General features: G+C 47.8%; 2 protein-coding genes across 4 annotated transcripts; one reads left to right on the top strand and one right to left on the bottom strand.

Annotated features, from left to right (window-relative positions):
- The first annotated feature begins 5367 nt into the window (after positions 1-5367).
- YJU2 (YJU2 splicing factor homolog) lies at positions 5368-7210 on the top strand. Its single transcript, XM_045843217.1, has one exon. The coding sequence runs from the start codon at positions 5481-5483 to the stop codon at positions 6450-6452; it is 972 nt and encodes a 323-aa protein (XP_045699173.1). The 5' UTR covers positions 5368-5480; the 3' UTR covers positions 6453-7210.
- A 4401-nt stretch (positions 7211-11611) lies between these two features.
- On the bottom strand, positions 11612-19466 carry CNPY3 (canopy FGF signaling regulator 3). Of its 3 annotated transcripts, none has more exons than XM_045843215.1 (6): positions 19118-19466; positions 15278-15401; positions 14526-14778; positions 12994-13116; positions 12653-12770; positions 11612-12312 (listed from the first exon to the last, which is right to left on the bottom strand). In XM_045843215.1, the coding sequence occupies exons 1-6, from the start codon at positions 19272-19274 to the stop codon at positions 12092-12094; spliced, it is 996 nt and encodes a 331-aa protein (XP_045699171.1). In that variant the 5' UTR covers positions 19275-19466; the 3' UTR covers positions 11612-12091. The 3 variants fall into 3 exon arrangements, 2 of the variants coding, with proteins under 2 accessions (XP_045699171.1, XP_045699172.1); XM_045843216.1 differs by having other exon boundaries at positions 14526-14622; XR_006786147.1 differs by lacking the exons at positions 11612-12312; positions 12653-12770 and having other exon boundaries at positions 14526-14622; positions 14721-14778.
- Positions 19467-19916: the final 450 nt, after the last annotated feature.

Genomic DNA, 19916 nt, shown 5'->3' with positions numbered 1-19916 from the left:
TTCCTCAGAAGTCTTTGCTAACTAAGCATGCTTCTAAAGACCATCTACTTTCTGCGGAGGTGCCCACAGGGTAGGAAGTACAGGGTCAGGGGTGAGAGTACTTGGTGCTCTTGCTATTATATTGCTCATTGTCACTGCATAAATTGGTCTTGGTTTGGTTGGTGTTTTCATCAACTCTTCCTTCCGAAGCAGAAGGTCTTAATCTAGGAAAAGACTGCACTGAGGTGGATTCAGTAAGATGATTCCACCCAGTGAAGCCCAGGACAGCAAGAGCAGCCTTCCCTGCCTGTCTTCGTTCTTCTGGCTGCAGAAAGAGTGAGGTATAGGCTTTAGAAAATAGGAACCTCTCCCCAAACACCATGTGTTTAATTGATTTCAGAGAGAGGTCGAATTGTTCCACTCACTTATGCATCATTGGTTGATTCCTGTATGTGCCCTGGCCACCTCAACCGGGGATGGAACCAGCAACCCAGGCATGTGCCCTGACCAGAATTGAACCAGTGGCCTTTTGCTTTGCGGAATGACACCCAATGAATTGAGCCACACTGGTCAGAGTATAATCATTAACTCTAGCACACAGACTGCTTCAAATGGGCCTGTCCATGACCAGGTAACAGCCTTGTGTTTATGCTGACCCTACAGGCAGGTCTTTGGCAACAGACTTACAAAGGCATTGTATGGGGGAGTTGCAAGTAAATCCAGCGTTTCCTCTTGTCAGAATAATCTGGGGAAAATGCACTTCACCATTCCTTGACTTTGAGAAGAATCTCAGGTTAAAAGGATTATCCTCAGTTCTGGGCAGCAATCAGTGTTCTGTGTCCTTGCATCAAGGCATAACACAGGGTCTGGCACAAATAACGCCCCCCCCCCCTTTTTGTAAATCTTTTTTTAAAGAAGATTTTATTTCTTTTTAGAGAGAGGGGAAGGGAGGGAGAAAGAGAGGGAGAGAAACGTCAATGTGTGGTTGCCTCTCCTACACCCCCAACCAGGGACCTGGCCCACAACCCAGACAAGGGCCCTGACTGGGAATTGAACCAGTGACCCGTTGGTTTGCAGGCCGGCACTCAGTCCACTGAGCCACACCAGCCAGGGCTAACACTCTTTTTTTGGTTACAAAATCATAAGTATATAATTCTGTAACATAGCAACATCACACTCAAGCACACCATATAACAATTCAGGTGAAATGTTCAAATTAAAACTCTAGCCCTGGCTGGTGTGGCTCAGTGGACTGAGTGCCGGCCTGTGAACCAAAGGGTCGCCAGTTCAATTCCTAGTCAGGGCACATGCCTGGGTTGCAGGCCAGGTCCCCAGTGGGAGCACATGGGAGGCAACTACACATTAATGTTTCTCTCCCTCTCTTTCTTTCTCCCTTCCCTTCCCTCTACAAATAAATAAATAAATAAAATTTTAAAATAATTAAAACTCTAAATTATTAAACCCATATTATTAGCCTACCAACCACACTCAAGCAGGTGTTACTTCTGCTGGACCCCGTATATGACCATCTGTCTTTATGGAGTGGCTTTTTTTTTTTTTTTAAGTATAAGCCCTTTACAAGAAAATTAGTTCCTTCTGTGGGAAGAAAAATGCATTCTGTTTTGTTTTTTTTTTTTTAAGGAACATGCATTCTTAAACTGATATTTATTTTACCCCAAATCAGGAGGAAAATAATTATTTGGCTATAAATTAGTGAGCTGAGAGTAATATCTGTTAACTTACAATTAGCCATAAGATATGAAGTTTTAAGGAAAAATAGACCTACTAAATTATTTGCTTTTGCATACTGGAGTTCTGAAATGCACTTAATAAATTTGAGGAAAAATGATGAATGATATTAAATGGGAATGACAACCAAAATAGTAGGAAAATAATTTCTTTGTCACTATTTATAAATTAATTTACTAGATAGAGAATATTTGAAAAGTTAAGTGGCCAAGGGCAATTTATTCTTTTTTCCCTTTTGCTTTCTTTTCCACTTCCTTTTGCCTCTTAACCTTCTCTGAATGAATCTGAGGTAAACCTGGAATTTCCTCAGGACACCAAATGCTGTTGGGGAATGTCACCTTTGAAAGACTAGAATAAGCCCTAGCCAGATAGCTGAGTTGGTTGGAGCATTGTCCCAATATACCAAGGTTTCGGGTTTGGTCCCTGGTCAGGGTATGTACAGGAGTCAACCAATGAATGCAAGAGTATGTGGAACAACAAATTGATGTTTCTCTCTCTCTCCCTAAAAGTAAAAATAAAAATAAATAAATAAAAAGCCCAGGATAATCATGTCAACAGGTTTACCAGACTCTTTGGTTCTCAATATTTAAGGACAAGTACTCTTGTGATTTTGAATACTTTCCTCTCCTAATATTTATATATGTGTATATAATAGTGAAGCCTGGGAGAAGAGCATTTATTGGTAAATTTAGACATCTCTTCCCACATTTTCATTAAAAAGTGTCATTCCAAGGTTAAACTGTGGAGCTCTTTGATAAAACTAAATTTTAAAAAAGTATTTTTATTTTCTTCTTCTATTTCATCTAGAAATAAAGTTACCGTGGCGGGGGGGAAACAAAGAATTACCTAGAACAATTATTTAAGTGTCTTACATTTGATTTGGTGTAACATGATTACCCACACCCTCCCCAGAAAAATTTTTTCTTGGCCAGAAACTGTTTCAGCTCTTTTTTTCCCTTTCCTGTTCTAAAACAAAGTTGTTTGAATATTTATTTAGCATTTTTGTGATTATTTTCAGTCTTTTTTTAAAAAGATTTTATTTATTTATTTATTTTTAGAGAGGGGAAGGGAGGGAGAAAGAGAGGGAGAGAAACATCAGTGTGGGGCTGCCTCTTGCACCCCTTACTGGTGACCTGGCCCACAACCAAGGCACATGCCCTAGATTGGGAATTGAACCAGTGACCCTGGTTTGCAGGCCAGCACTCAATCCACTGATCCACACCAGCCAGGGCTGGTTTTCAGTCTTTAAAGGCTAAAGCCCATACTCTCCATAATGATAAGAAATTTTATTGAAATATTTGGTTTTAATTTAAATATTTATGCTTAAGATTTTTTCAGAAATATAAAATTTTACTCACATAACCATAATATGGTTTTTAAAAATAATAAAAATGCTGGTGGTAAATTTGGATTAAAAAATTATAGGTTGTGAGTAGCCTGTAAATGCACTTTCCATTTCATAGATGAAAATTTTTGTTCCTGAGTTAATGATTACTTGATTTCTTTCTCATCCAGAAATATTTTTTAAAATGTCAAGATATAGTGCATATGAAATTTCATGGGCTTCTTTTCTTTCTTTTTTCTTTAACTTTTAACTGTCAGAAGCATATTTTCTGTTTTTGATCATACTTGTCCTTAAGCATCTTTTTAATGGCTACACTGAGTGGACAAGCTGAGACTTGTTAATCATTTCCCAAGTTCTGAACATTTAAAATGCTCAATTTTAAATGTTTTTTTCAATTTTAAATGCCACAATTTTTCAAGAAGGTGAACATGTCGATGATTATGATCAAATCATTTTCCAAACGGAATTTTTCTATTAATTGACACTATCACTCAAACTGAATGTTTGTTTCAACTTCTCTACATGAAGATGTTATTCTTTGATATTTCATTAGGTAGAAAATTATATCTAATTGTTTTAATCTTCTTTCATTACTACCAAATGTACCAAATAAATACAGTCCTTTATCTCTAAATTGTCCATGTCCTCTGCTCACTGACATATATTGAAGCTGTCTTTTGTTTTACTTGGTTAGTCCCTGTGAATTTTAGGTAACCCAAATGTGAGGCTCTGGGCCATGGAACACAATATCACAGAATATAAATTAAAGTACAGTTTGACTTCACAGAAAGTAAGAATAGGTAATATTTTATATATGCAGTGGTTATTGTTTGGAATTGGCTGAAAAGACTAAATTCTTCATCCCAAAATACTTACAAAAATACATTTAGTTTGAACTGCTACATGATCTAGCTCTTCCATTTCTGGATATTTATCCAAATAAAACAAAAACACTAATTCAAAAAGATATATGGATGCCTATGTTCATTGCAGCCCTATTTATAATATACAAGATATAGAAACAACCTAAGTGCCCATTGTCAGATGAATGGATAAAGATGTGATATATGTAGCCCTGGCTGGCATAGCTCAGTGGATTGAGCATGGGCTGTGAACCAAAGCATCGCAGGTTTGATTCCCAGTCAGGGCACATGCCTGGGTTGCAGGCCATGGCCCCCAGCAACCACACATTGATGTTTCTCTCTCTCTTTCTCCCTTCCTTCCCTCTCTAAAAATAAATAAATAAATAAAAATATTTTAAAAAATAATGAAAACCAATAAAAATATCACTTATTTAAAATAAACTGATAAAATATTTTTTTTAAAAAAGATGTGATATATGTACACAATGGAATACTACTCAGCCATAATAAAGAATGAAGTCTTGCTGTTTGGGACTACCTGGATGGACCTTGAGGGCATTACCTTAAGTGAAATAAGTCAGAGAAAAATAACATGATTTCACTCATGTGAAATATAAAAAAGGGCAAACAAAACAAAAACAACTCATAGATATAGAGAACATATTGGTGGTTCCCAGAGGAAAAGAGGGTTGGTGGGGCTTGGGCAAAATGTATAAAGGGGGTTAATTATATGGTGGCGGATGGAAACTACACTTTTGGTGGTGATCACGTTGTAGTATATATACGTGTTGAACTATAAAGCTGCACATCTGAAACTTATACAACGTTAGAAATCGGTTACCTCAGTCAAAAGAAGAGGAAGAAGGTCAAGGGCGCAGGGAGGAGTAAGAGAAGCAGCTGCAGGGAGGCCTGTGAAAGAATGGAGTGGGACGTTCTTTTTATAGGAAAAACGCGTGGGGTGGGCAGTCGGGGAGAACATTTGGCAGCTAGTGTGTGTGTATGGGGGAGGTGGGTTTGGAACCTAGTCTTTGAGTCGGCCTGTGATTCAAGGTGAACTTGCGGCGGGGCTTCCAGGATGCTCCTGGGTGGCAACCCGTGTAGCCGGTGGGAACTGCCCTCCGTCCCCACGTAAGCACTGGGACATTGGAACGTGAGGGTTCCCGGAGCCCAGCAGACAGACTAAGCGCTCAACACTAAGCGCTCTACTTGCGGACTAAAAGAATGAGCGGCAGGAAGTGTCGCGACCAGCAGCTACGTCATATCACGAGAGAACTTTAACTAGTGTATCTTCTCGTAACTTCCCCAATTCAGGAGGCCCCCGGAACCTTTGTTGCTCTACCGACGTTGCAACTCGGGCGGAAAGACAGACGGACTTGAACGCTGAGAGGCGGAGATGAAGCCAATAAAAAAGGGCGAAAGGTGGATCCTGTAGCCAATAATAGAGACAGAAAAAGGGACGTAGACGGAAATATGCGGGACGGTCGCGGAAGTTCAGTAGACCGGGGTCCTAAACGGTTCTGTGCTAGTGAGAACAGAAGGCGAAGATGTCGGAGCGAAAAGTTTTAAACAAATACTATCCTCCCGACTTTGACCCGTCAAAGATCCCCAAGCTCAAGCTCCCCAAAGACCGGCAGTACGTGGTGCGGTTGATGGCCCCCTTCAATATGAGGTGTAAGACCTGCGGAGAATACATCTATAAGGGTAAGAAGTTCAACGCGCGCAAAGAGACAGTGCAGAACGAGGTCTACTTGGGTCTGCCCATCTTCCGTTTCTATATCAAGTGCACGCGCTGCCTAGCAGAAATCACCTTCAAGACAGACCCCGAAAATACAGACTACACCATGGAGCACGGAGCCACGCGGAACTTCCAGGCTGAGAAGCTCCTGGAGGAGGAGGAGAAGAGAGTGCAGAAGGAACGGGAGGATGAGGAGCTGAACAACCCTATGAAGGTGCTGGAGAACCGAACCAAGGACTCCAAGCTGGAGATGGAGGTACTGGAGAACCTACAGGAGCTCAAGGACCTGAACCAGCGGCAGGCCCACGTAGACTTTGAGGCCATGCTGCGACAGCATCGCCTGTCTGAGGAGGAGCGCCAGAAGCAGGAGCAGGAGGAGGATGAGAGGGAGACAGCGGCCTTAGTGGAACAAGCTAGGAAACGAAGACTGCTGGAGGACTCCGATTCGGAAGAGGATGCTGCTACACCTGCCCCGCCTCCACTGACCCTCCGGCCCAAACCCACCGCTATCCTGGACGAGGCCCCGAAGATGAAGAGAAAGGCGGAGAGCTGGGAGCGGAGCGTGGGCACCCTTGGCAGCAGGCCCCAGCTGTCAGGCCTTGTCGTGGTAAAGAAAACAGATCTGAATTGCAGCACCCCACAGGACCAGCCGGCACCCACCCTGGGCACTGTGAAGAACGGGAAGGAGGCAGACCCTGCACCGAGGACACCCGGCACCTCCTCCCTGAGCCAGCTAGGTGCGTATTCGGATAGTGAGGACAGCAGCAGCAGCAGCAACTGAGCCTATATCCAGGCCAATGCTCATATGTCCAACTCCAACTGGTGGTTCTGGGAGGAGGCACCAACCATAGCACAACCAGACAAAATTAACATCTTCAGAGGTTAGCGGGACCAGCGAGGGCTTCAGCTGAGGAACTTGGTTTCTCTCCTGTCCCCTCAACCACCAGTGGAAAGTAGCTCATGCTTCCCATCCACCTGGCACTAAGTTGAGGATTGTGACATCCTTGGAGGGATGCATCCTTTCTTAGACAGCCCTTGAGATGTTAACCATGTTTTGGGCATGTGGGTGAGCCCACCCCACCGATTGGCTCCATCCCTTTCCACCACGAACAAGATCGTCTGGAACCAATAAAAGGGACTCCCACCCCCCAACACACAAAACCACTTTAGTTTGGGAATATTGCTGCCACTGGACATAATTCAAGTCAATTCCTACATGAGGACACATTAAAATCCTAGAACTGTGAAATATACATAGTAACTACAAGTGGAAGACATCCTGGCTGTTTTCAATTCACAACAGGTAGAAATTCATTTTTCAAATGATAGATTCTGAACTCAAGTCCAAGCTACTGGAAAAAAGTGTTTTCTGCTGATTGCCTACCCAGCATGAACACTGGGACGCTGTGGGAGGGGTGGGAAGCCACCACTCCCATGGACTCTGCTAGCAGATTTGTTACAATGGATCCTTTCTTGGACTGTTTAATATACCAAATAAGACTCAATTTGTTTAATAAAGTTTCGTTAAGTGACTGTAAAGTTGGTCCCTGTATTCTTGGGTTGTAACATTAATTAATGGTGCCTACATTTCTATTAGCTGTGTGCATCTATGAGAATTGCACCAATGTATATGAGAGAGCTCTTTGACCTTTCCACACTTTGTTAAAAGCAGTTTTAAGGTGTATTAACCTCCAGTAATATCTTTTTGGTATATGCCAAACTGCTGTCTGAGCTGTTTTTCCACATAAAAATGACCCACTTTTTGTCCCCTGGTAACAGGCTAAGCATTGCTTATGAAACAGGTGACTTACTACATGCCATTACATGTAGATGACTTGGAGAGGAAAATACCAAGATCACTTTGGTAAGTAATTCCTAATAAAATAAAAATTTGGGGGATGTTTTGTTTTGGTTTTTGAACGGAGAACCTTTTGTATTTGAGGGGTGGTGGTGGTAGTGGTAAGTGTTGCCCCTGAACTGGTGATGGGGTCAGCCTGCTTCTCTTCCCTCTGAGTGTGCAGCCACACCCCCCCCCCAATACACCATCAGAATCATTTTGTGGAATTTTAAGTTTTGTTGGCCTGTACAACCTTAGTAGATGGAGGGTGCAGTTTTAGAGAAAGAGTGAATAAAATTGGATTCCTCTTAAATTGTAAAGAGAGGAAAGCCAGCCTTTGGGGCAGCTTAAGGATCAAGCTGGCCTTAAGTTATACGCAAATGTAAAATTTGATGAGAGAGAGACTTGAAGGTTAACTCATTGAATTTCCAACATTAAATTTTGAAGACATAAATAGACTAGCAGACAGCAGTTGGTCTGCCTTCTAGAAGACAGCTGTGTAAGAAAGGGGAGGGCGGTGTTCAAACCAGCTGCAGCTGCAGGTACTGTGGCATGCGGCCGTGTCCCGGGTCACTGAAGCTGTTCCACCTAGGCTCAGCCTGGTTGGGCCACTTACTAAACATGTGACCTTTGGGCAAGTAGTGTCACCTTTCTATGCTTCATTCATTCAAAAGATATTTATTAAGCAGCTACTCTGTACTAGGCACTATATTAGGTGTTGGGGATACAACAAGGAACAAAATAGAAAGAAATCCTTGTTCTTTTTGTGGGGTGTGATGTTTCTGGGATGATGGCAATAATGTTTCATGGCCTGGATGCTGGTGACTTGGGTGGTGTCTGTAAAAATTCATTGAGCTGTATACACTTACGTGCATTTTTCTGTAAATGTATTTTGCTTCAAAAACTTTTTAATTTTAAAAAATCTTTGGCTGTGCAGCAGTCACAGCTATATTAAATGAGCAAAGCATGCAGAGCTGTGTGCTTGCCACATAGCACTCAGAGAAAGTGGTTTCTGTTATTAATTCAGTGTAACTCCTTAATGAAACAAACTAGGCCATTGGGGTATTTTCTAGAGATCCAGCTGGCTCTGCCACTGGGATTAGTTCACAGAGCCCTTCCGTAAACCAGTTAGGCATGGATCATGCCTCTGTCGTGAAAAATGTGTGTGTTTTTTTCAAGATCAAAATATAACAGGAGTCTTGTTAGCACGTCAAGCGAAGTGATGTACAGCCGCTGTGAACATTTGGGTAGGCTGTGCGCTGCACCAGGGCTCCATCTTTAAGGGGCTGCCATTTATGTCACAGACCTCATGGGTTTGTATATTACACTCTTCTGGCAGAAATTCTGGTGATTAAGTGTCTAATTTTAACAAAAGTTGTATTAAAATATCTTTCTGACCGAAGTCAAAGGTGTGAAGAGCACCACTTTCTAACTTGCAAAACGATGCTGAATGGAAATACCACCCAGGGAGTTCGAAGTTGAGGAGTCTGCCTTCTAGGAGCTGCCCTTTAAAATGAATGCAGGGGCCCAACCCCTGAGACTCACCTATTTGAGTCTATGGTTCTTTCAGTCATCGAGTTGGAACAAACTGGCTTTTTGCTTTGTCCGTCAGCCTTTGATTCTGGATGATGGAAGTCTTCAACAGAGACAGATCCTGTCTGGGGTTCTGACAAGTCGTGTTTCTGAGGATGAGACCCTGACAGTGTGACTTTGGTGAAGCCCTGCTCCTTCTGAGCACAGCACCCCAGGTTCCTGCTGGTGGAATGGGTTGTAGCTAGCCTCATCTTAGTAACCATAAGAGATCTTTGTGAAGTGTGCTGGCTCCTAGGTCTCCAACTAGGTCTCCAGCAAATCTGAGGTGGACCCAGACATCTGTATGTTAACAAAACATCCCAGGGGACTCTTTCATCCTATTCTAATAGGGCTTTTAAGGAGGTTGAAACCAGCTTAACTTGAGCTCAGGCAGTCCCTTTACCTTATGGAAGGAAGGGGTGTGGGAAAGTGGGAGGCAATATTCAAATTCAGAAAGGCTTGTATGTGTGTGTGGGGCGGGGAGAGGAAAAGAAAAACCTGGCAAGCTGGAGCCCTGCCTCCTGCCTTTTTTAGGCTGGGCTGGGGAAGAAGCTGCCCGCTAGAGTGCTGGTGAGTATGCAACATGCCTGCCCTTGAGGGGGCTGGGAGGAGGGAGAGGGTTCTCATCACGGGGCAGCCACAGGTCAAAGAGCAAAGCAGTCACGTCGCTGTCTGCCCTCTGGTCTGGGCCTGGCCTGGGATTGGGCCACTGGGCCAACACCCCGGTAAGGGGATAGATCTTTGTCTCTCCCTATCCTAAGGATCAATAAAACTTTGGAGAGACGTAAGCCAGGCACTGAAGTGTTATGGGCTCGGGTTAGTGACAGAATGGGGGAATCAGAGACTGGCCATCAAACCCTAGACAGCTCAGGCATTTGCAAATGGTTCTCCAGCCCTGGGTTCCAGCCCTGATCCCTACTCTGTCATTTCCTATGCTCAGAACAAAGTCGAGGACGGGATCCAACAGCCCTCCACTGCTCCCAGTGGAGGCTAGACCAAAAGTGTCATCCTTCAAGAACCTGTCCTAAGCAGGTGGGCGGGGCAGGAATGCTTCGATCTCTACAACCTACTCTTCAGAGTGTACAGGTCACGCTGTTTGTGGCTGACCTCCCAGCTTATGTAAGATCCCTGCAGAGTGAGAAAGTTCAAAACCAACACCCGCCCAGTGCTCACCATCCAGTCTGTTAGAGTGTATGACTGTGTTAACACGGACGCCTGCCTGGCTACTTTATGTCTTTCTTTTTGAAAGTTGGTGGAGAATAAAGCACCTGCTCTAAGCTTCACCAGTCAGTTTGTTCCACTGTCTCCAGTCTTGGCTACCCCACCTTGAGAAAGGGGAAGGGCCGAGCCCAGGCTGCGAGGGGGCTCCTTACCCCAGGAATTCAGACCCCAGAGCTGAAGAATTGGGGCACTTCAGCAGTGCATCCCCTCCTGCCCACTGGGCACAGCCAATTAGTGTGAGGAAGCCTCAGTGTGGGTGCTGGCAGGAGACCCCGTGGGGGCGCTGTGTTGGTGGGACCTTCCACCATGCCCTCTCTGTAAGAAGAAACGGCTGCTTCTCATTTTTCTTTTAAAAGAGGCTTGTTGAACCAGGCATCGCAGGTTCGATTCCCAGTCAGGGCACATGCCTAGGTTGCAGGCCACAGGCCCCAGCAACCACACATTGATGTTTCTCTCTCTTTCAGAGAAAAAAAAAAAAAGCCTTGTCAGTGGAGGTGGGTTGAGGCCAAGAAACCAAACCAAATGAGTTCGATGTGAATCACACCGCCCGTGCCAGAGGCCAGGGGCAGCGCTCCTGCGGTAGTAGGAGTACAACGGCTGGGCTTGCAGCCTGAATACCAGAACCTGTGCGCCAGCTGTGCACAGACTGAGCAACAGTGGGACTCAGGTCGCTTGACTTGAGGCTCAGTTTCCTTTTCTCCGATACAAAGTTTATAGCACCCAGTCCCCAAGCACACTGTAGGGGGAACACACACTTGGAATATGCAGCTGTCCTCACCACTGCTACTGCGAGCCCCGACTCCTACCCTCAGGGCAGGTGCCTGAGTCCCACCCCGCCTCCCCAGAGGCCAGCCTTCCTGTCACCTGTGGCTCCCAGGAAACATGATGTAATCAGCTGCTGTTAGAGGACTGGGGTGTCCTCCCTTTTAGGCTCCAGGAACAACCGCTGGAGGAGAGTAATCAATCAGGGAACAAGGTTCAAGACCAACAGGCAGGGCCAGATGGCGATGGGAACGAGGGGCAGGAGCTGGTGGAGTCACCAGTAAACTACACAGCAAATGAGAAAGCCTTGGGGGGAGAGGAGAGGCAGGAGGAGGGGAGTGAGGGCAGCCGGGCGCCCAGGGCACAAATGATGCCCCTCGTGTCCCAGGGAGCTCAGGGAGACCAAGGGCAGCTGAGGGGAGGGGCCGGAGCACTGTGCTGGGCCTCACCCCATGCCCATCCTTCACCCCTCAATGGCCTGGCCCCTTCCCATCCTCAGCTCCCAAGGCTGGAAGGTGAGGGGCTGAGGTGACTCAGAAATCAGAACAGAAAAGGCCAAAAGGTTTTTACTCTGTGAGCCCTGGGGAGGACCCGGCAGAGCACAAGGTGTCCACAGGAGGGTGAGCAGAGGAGGAGCTGGAGCCTGTAGTCTTGCTTTCCTGTGGGGGCAGGAGTGAGGGGCAATGAGGCCAGGTGTGCCCTCCTCCCACGCGCCGGAGGGCTCCAGTCCTGGGGCCCAGCGACACCTGGCCCTCCTGAGTTAAGTCTGGAGTCCCTGGCGGTCCTGAAATCACAGGGCCTGCCTGGAGCCTTGATGAGACAGAAATGCTTGCTGGAGGGAAAAGATTGGTGTGGGCAGACTGCAGCCGATCCGAGTTGTTCTCAGGGTTGTGTCTTCGACATGAGAGGACACAGAGGAGGCAGGGAGGACCCGAGGCCGGGAGATCTGTCTTTGCCTGCCAGAGCCCGGCCCCAGATTCTCCAACTTCCGTGCCAGGGGTACTGGTTCAGGGGGTGCTGAGTGAGGCTCAAAGCTCATCAGGGGGGCTGTGTGTGAGGGGAGATGCCTTCTGGATACCCTCATCCTCCTCGGGGCTGGGGTCTCCCTCGAGGCCACCCAGCTCCTTCCTCTGTTTGCTGCTGCTGCTGCCACCAGATGCTTTGGCCCTGCTGCTCTTCTTCTTGGACTTCTTCCCTCCTAGGGTGGCTGTGTCCCCCTTCTTGCCAGACCACTTCTCTGCCAGGCAACCTGGGTGAGGAGGAGAGACACCCTCAACAGACTGGTTTCCTGGGTGGGGAGCACTTCCCGGGGAGTAGCAACTGGAACTGGTGCCCGACGTCACTACCTCCACCTCACTGTGGCCCCCGGGCCCCTCCGGGGGCACCTGAGTTCTCTGAGTGTTATTTTGCACCTGGTGTTGGTGCCTCTTACCCTGCCCTGTCACATCAAGCTCCCCGAGAGCAGAGATCCTACAATGAATTCTACTTCTTATTTCTTTTCCATCCTCTGCCCACCCACCTCTCCTGAGGGAAAGCAAACGATGAAATTGAAGGCCAACCCCCCTACCCGCTCCCTTGCTCAGACTCACTGGTGTCCTTGCCCTTCAACACGTGGTTGGCACAGAGGAACTGAGTCAGATCCTCCTCCTGGTGGTTTCTGTACCAGTCCTCGATCACCTCCTCAAACTCTTCCACCAGCACGTCGCACTGTCAACCACAACACCAAGAATTGGCAAAGCCCAGTATCGACTGCCGTCCAGAGGAGCTCAGCTGAGCCTCACAACCCACCACAAGGTGGGCAGGTGGCTGTGATTCTCCCGAGGAAACTGAAGCCAGACAGGTGAAAGGACCAAAGTCCCCCAACTCTTGGTGGCCTTCCTCAGCAGCGGAACCAACCCTCACCCATCCCTGAGGGCCGAATGGCCTGTACCTGCTTCTTGAGGTCCGCCACTTCTGCAGAGGTCTCGTTCCACAGCTCATAGGGGATGTCCATCACCACCTTGACCCCTTTGTGTACCAGGTTGTGCAGCGTCTCAAAAGTCTCTGACATGCCCTGGAGGAGGCGACCAGACGTGAGAGGCAGGGTCGCTCCTCCGCCCCCAGCCCTCCTCTCCAGGTGGTGTCGGAAGCCCAAGGACCTCGCTCTGAGGTGTCAAGACCCCCCAGGCTTGTCACACTTGACCTCTCCTTCCTTTCCCCTCTTTTAGGCCTACCTCCCCTAACCCCCCCCCACACACACACCCTGTCCTGCCTCCCCACCCCTCACCCTTTGCAAAAGACCTGCGGTGGCCCCCAGGCCCTTTGAACAAGTACTCCTTTTCCAGGAAATAAGTTTGTCTCGGCTCTTCCTCACTGTGGCTGGGCACACTCCCCACCCAGGTTCTTCCGAGGGCTGGTGTCTTTCCGTGGTGGGAAGAGGGCATAGGCAAGGCAGGGAAGACTCTCTGCTCTATAAAAAACATTTCTGCCAGCTACCTAGGTTTCTCCCAGACACACCATACTATCTATCTTTCCAGAGATAATGTGTACAAATACACCCTCCTCTCCTCCACGCGCACATTTACACAAGCAGCAATGAATCATTACTATGCACCTTGCCTTTTTAAAATTTAATAACACACCTTGGAGATAATTTTAGTTCGGTTGGTGAAGAGCTACCCCATTCTTGGTTTTTTAGGCGTGGAACAGTCCCTTGGACAGCCACACCGATTTATTTACCACTCCCCTACCGGTGGATGGTCAGGTTGCTTCTCATTTTCTTGTTATGGAAAATAATTTTAAATTTTTTTCCATTGAAGCAAACATTAATTTATCACCAACTAGGGTACAAAATGCATACAAATTTTAAAGATAAAACCTAAGACTTCTGTTGCTTGACCCTATCCCTCTGGGTTCCCCAGGGGTTTCTCACTTATCCCCTTTGCCAGGAGGGGACTTCCGCAGAGAAATGTGCCAGGCACCGAAGATGCAGAGATGAAGACATGTGCACTGTGCTGTAAAAAGCTCCTTGCCCGGGGAGAGGCGCATTTATCCACACATTAAACGCCTTAAATGGCACAGAGGCACCCTGATGGAGGTCAGGGTGGGTGCCCTGCGGGCCAGAGGAGGGACAGTAGTCACCGCCCGCTAGGGGTCGTCTGACGTCTCTAAGCCCTACAGCGCAACGTCTCCCGCACACGTGCTTTCGGTCCTCCTGGGGGCTGCGCCTGGGAGCATTTCTGCCTGTCTGAGACCGAAGCAGGACCCTGACGGGCAAGCCCAGGCCATCACGAATGTGCCTATTGCCATGGAAAAGTCAGGCCACCCAGCAGAGGAGGGGTGCGAACAGCAATCCCCATAGAATGGGAAGAAGCCAAGAAGGGCAGCTCCTCGGGCAGGATCTGCAAATCGCACCCACGCCGACAGATGCGCTCAGCCACACGCAGGCCGAGCCCAGCAGGAGGAAGGACAAGCCAGCCCCACCTTGGCAAACCGGTTGCTGCCAGTCCGCTCCTTGTGTAGGCTGTAGTCCAGGAGCCGTTTGCAAATGGTCTCAGTGACTTCGATTAACCGCAAGTCCCTGCCGAGACAGCAGCGCAAGGGGCTGAGTCCCCTCCCAGCCCCGCAGGTCAGCGTCCGTCCCTCCAGCCCTGCTACCCCAACACCTGCGAATCTCACCAATGGGAAGTCAGAGCTGGAAGGAGGATAGGTCATCTGGTCTGGGTACTCTGAAATGCTGGAACACAGACCAGAGAGACAAAATTTTAACAGCTCTACTGGAAGGAATTTTTTTTTAAAGCTCAATGAGTCAGTAGATTTTTTTTATAAAGTAAAATGTATAAAAGTTTGATGTTAAAATATTGCATTTGAAAGAATGATCATAGCTGATGGAAGTTTTTTGTTTTTAATATACCTGGCAAAAAGTAAAAGTTGGTAATTGTATGTTACCAGTATTCTTAAAATTGCACTGGTCTATGAAATCTAAGAGTTTGGGAATCACTGATAAGGCCCAACAGTCCTTCTTTTACTGATGAGGAATCTGAAGCCCAGAGAGGTTAAGGGATGGAAGAAAGCCGTCCAATTAGCTCGGGGTAGAACCAATGTGCACATTCAGGTCTCGGTGAGAACTGCCTCCCTGTGGTTGGTCTGCCTGGCTAGAAGGGAGAAAGGAGCTCCAAGCTGCTGAAGCCTTGAGGAACAAAGCAGGCCAGGCCAGTGGGTCCCCGTTCACTTACGACTTGGTGTATTTGACGCCGGAGGCCTTTCGGTCCAGGATGCCATAGCCTGTGTCAATGACCTCCTTGGTCTTGCCAGTTTCCTCAAAGGCTGACTTCAGCTCCACAGCGACATATTTACACACTGGGGGAGGGAGACACAGCACAGCCTACTGAGTACACATGTCTGTTGGCAGCCAGCTCCCAGCAAAACAGACTCAAGTGCATGCCTCTCCCAGAATGGGCTGAGTCAGTCAGTGTTCGGCGCAGAGAAGGGGATAGCACTAGACCACCGAATGGCGTTCACTGGGTGAAACTTGGCCTCAAGGTCCATGGCCCCATGTCCACTCTTGGCCCTTATCCCGCACTCACTTCATTTCTCCTAGCTCCATCCCGCCCCTTTGCTCCCCACAATCATTTTTCCTTTACAGTTTTCAAACACACAGAAAAGCTGAAAGAGTACAACGAATATATACCTTCCATTCATATTCAACAATAACCATTGCACCAATGGTTATGATGCACCAATGGCTCTCTCCAATATGTAACATACAACAATGAGATAATGTAGCAACAGTGTACGGGGCGGGCCAAGTAGACTTAGTCATTACAATAAATAACACAGGAATAACTGTTTTGCATACTCACAACGGTAAACCTGAGTTTTCCCACACCTGGATGCACTGCTCCTGCTAAACCATTAGGAACACTACAGACATCACCATCTTTCATCCCTAAATATGTCACGTGCACCTTCTGAGAACAAGGACCTTCTACCTACTCATGAAACAATTTTGATACTTGGAAAATTAACAATAATCCCAAGATCATCTAATACTTACTCTACATTCAAATTGCCCCAGTTGTCCCCCAAATGTCTTTTATGACTGTTTCTTCACTGGGTTTCATATGCTGTGACAACCCCAGCTCTCTATCCCTGCGAAGTTAATTTGTTCAATTCCCTCCACAGGCCTTGTTTCTACTGTTTCTGTACATTTATTTCCTCATTTCCTCTTACTCTTCCACAAATAATTATTAAGCAACTCCCATGTGTTGGGCACTGCCTGGGAACACAGAAATAAAAACAAAGTTCGAAAGAAGTATAAACAAATAATTTTCACTGCATAAGGAGCGCCATCACTGAAGTGTGGGGTGCCTCAGGCCTTAGGAAAGGGCTTAGTGCCCTCTAGGGCCTTCGAGGCTTTCCTGCCAGCGATCCCAACCTCACCATAAAAGCACCTCCGCCCAGGAAGCCTTTCTGAACAAATCCCACTTGCTCTTAATTTCATTCTGAGACTGTGCAGAACCCATGTTCTTACTAAGGGTCTTTGGTCATTTCATGTGCCTCTCCAATTAGACTACAAGAATGCCCAAAGTGAGCGTCACGGCCTGGACTTTTTCGGTATTCCTCCAGTCTGGGACTCTGTACGTGTTAGATACACGGTGAATATTGCCGAGAGAGACTGTTTGTGGTTGAGCAGCTTCTGATGCATCTGAACAGAATATGGTCTGCAGACTAAATGCCATCAGTGTTGTTACACAGCAGAGTTAGGTAGAAAGCCAATTTATCACTAAAATGAATACACCCCCTGGAGGCTTGCTTGGTAAAATTTTGTAACACATACATTACTAGATGGCTTGGAGAACTTGGAATGCACAAAAATTCCAAAATAAGAGCTGGTGATCTCAGAGTCCGCGGTGAATCGAGGGTGTCTCAGCTCCCTGGCTCTCTATCCAGGACCATCTGGGCTCCCTCCCCTCTTCTGTCCTGTACTCTGTGCCAGGCCATCATTTTCCCGGCTCCTCTGCCCCCTTCTCCCACACCTCAACATGCAGTATTCTAGGCTCAGGAGGCTGGAACCCATCAACTCATCTCTCTTATACTCAGTAGCCACAATCTTGCTACTCAATTCTTCCAAACCTTAATTCTTTAAGACCCCTTCTGGAGATGCCGCCCAAAACCACTTCAAGGAGACTCATGGCACAGACCCCAGACCCCCACGGACGTCTACCTACTCTTTTTCTGGGCAGCTTCTCCTTTCTGTGCGCCAGGGCCTGTTCCAGTGAGGCTACTGAGCCAGGAGGCAGGCTTTGTGGGCCAGATGCAGTCAGCATTTAATAACAAAGGTGGAACAATGATCAAGAAAAGTAAATACACTATTAAGAAAAGCCTAAGGGTTGGAATTTGCCCAGCCTTCCTGTGACTGCAAATCCCTTTTAAAGTAACCTTTACCAGTTACCTCCAAAATAAGACTGGACAAGAATACTCTCAAAGATCCTTGCCAGTTCTATCATTTTATGAGTCTGTGAATACCTCTAAGAAAAAGAAATGCGAGCTTCTTAAGCTATGAGAATAATAAGAGAAACAGTAGGGGCGCTTTGGTATCAGTGTAACATAGAAAACAGAGAAGAGGAAGTGAAAGCTCCAAAGGATGTCCGTTAGGACTAGAGGGAGAGTGAAAGGAAGGCACAACCCTCTGCCTGCCGGTTCAAGGGACAGCGGGAGAGGATGCGGCTGGACTGCGCACCAGGGCATAACGGTGAAGCTGGCCCAGCTCTGAGGCATCTCCCCTTTAATCTCGCCCACGGGAGGTCTGTGTGTCCCACAACAGCAACCCCCACCCCCCGACTTCCCAGTGCTCAGGGAACATCTGGTCTGCTGTCTGCTTTGAATTGGGATGAAACAGATATACAGTCAACTTTCTGGATGGCCTGGGGTTAGGGAGGTGAAAAGAAAGGAGTGACTGACCATAAAGGCCTAAGGAGGAATGGAGAGAAGGAAGAAAAGGTAGCCCTGACTTGGCCATACAGCTTGGTTGCTTAGGGCAGCATCCTGACATGCCATGGTTGCAGGTCTGACCCCCGGTCAGGGCACATGCAAGAAGCAACCAGTGAGTGCATAAATAAATGAAACAACACATTGATGTTTCTGTCTCCCTTCCCCTCTCTCTCTAAAAATCAATCAATTAAAAAAAAAAAAAAGAATAAACGAGAACGGGTAGGCCCTTCACAGTCCTGGGTCCCTGCTGTGTGTGCCAGCACTTCTCTCTCTCTGAATCCTACCCTCTGGCATCAGGATGCTCCCTTTTTCCATATCCCTGAAATCTCCCTCCCTCACCTAGCTCTCCCAAGCTCTATTTTTCTCTTAAAGTTACTCCTTAGGCTTCAGACCCTCCTCCTTCCTTCACATATATCCACAGTCCCCCATTTATTTGTATTTATTCAAAAAATACCTGAGAGAAAGTCCGTTTTCAAGGAGCTCAAAGCTAGTGAGGGAGACAGCCAACTATGCAAATTAGGTTTCATTTGCTGAGGGCACGAAGAGGGGGATTTCAGGTTCTCCTTCCCCTCAGCTAGTCATATAAATCTTTTCAGTTCCTCAAACTTGGCCTTTCCACTTGTCGTTTCCTGAGTGGGACCCTCTCTTTTTACTTCTCTTCACCAGGCTAACTCCTAGTTACTCTTGTGCTTCCAATACGAAGCCTTTCCTGACTTCTCTCTATGCCCCGCCTTTCCCATCTCTGGGAGCGGGTGAACTAGTGCTCCTCACCCGGCCCCCAAAGCCCTGTACCTCGTCTATCGCGGCACCTACTACCCTGGATGATAACTAGGTTTGGTTTGGTTTTGCTTTTTTGTTGTTGTTGTTGTTGTTTCTAAACGATTTGTGAGCTCCAGGTGCACCGAGACCTGATCTCTCGCCCAGCCCTGTATCCCCAGCGTCCCGCACAGAGCTCTAGGCACACAGTAGGTTAAATGAATGGAGAGACCTGCTCGGGAGCCAGCAGCACCTTTCACCGCCAGAGTATTCTCCATAAACCCTGCCCCTCCAGCAAGACACTCCCGTGGGCCCCGCCCCTTCACCTTCGCATTTGCTGGGCAGCCGAACCCAGTCGGTCTCCTCGGCTTGGGCCTGGCTCGGGCCCAGCTCCGGGGTGGACAGTTGCAGCAGCAGGGGAAGAAGCAGAAGCAGAAGCCTGCGGGTCCCAGGCTGGGGTGCGGGCTCAGGCAAGGGCTCCATGGCCCAGCGGGACCCGACTCGGAGGGCTGCGCTTCCCACGGCTGCGCGTGCTGGGTGGCTTCTGGGAGCCGCTTCTGGCACTGCACACGTGCCCCGGCTTAACCCGGGCACCGGGGAGCCCCGGCCCGCACCCTCCTCCAGCCGCCGTGCCTGCCCCCGGAGCCGACGAAGGCCGATGGACTGCGCAGCCAATGGGCTTTTCGGGGTTCGTCCTCTAGCAAATGGAAGGATGATCTTTTCTCGGTTTGGACCAATAAAAGAGCGGATGGTGTCCTCAGTGACCAATGGCAACATCTTTCCCCACACCCTAACGGAGGCTCTGGGAGGGGCTAGGGGACTAAGACGCGGGGATAGGAAGCAGCCCGCAGGGCCTGAATCGGCGGGGGTGGGGCGTGCTGGTCCTAGAAGACTTGAGGAAAGCGGTCTTCACTGCCTTCTCCGCCTGCTTTCACGTCACTTCCCTGCTGGGGCCATAATGCAGCGAGAGCTCTTACTGAGCACCCGTTTTTAAATTTTATTATTATTATTTTTATTGCCAGCCAGTCTGGTAGGCGCTGTGAGTGAGAAGAGGGCGACTCAAACAGTCTCCAGCCTTTAAATAGCTTTCTTAATGCCCAAGGACCCTAGGTTTGTCCCAGTGAG

Source organism: Phyllostomus hastatus, unplaced genomic scaffold (genome assembly GCF_019186645.2).
Source record: "Phyllostomus hastatus isolate PE091 unplaced genomic scaffold, TTU_PhHast_1.1 phas_contig_40, whole genome shotgun sequence".
NCBI classification, from domain to species: Eukaryota; Metazoa; Chordata; class Mammalia; order Chiroptera; family Phyllostomidae; genus Phyllostomus; species Phyllostomus hastatus.
This window is presented reverse-complemented; position numbering and strand designations above follow the sequence as displayed.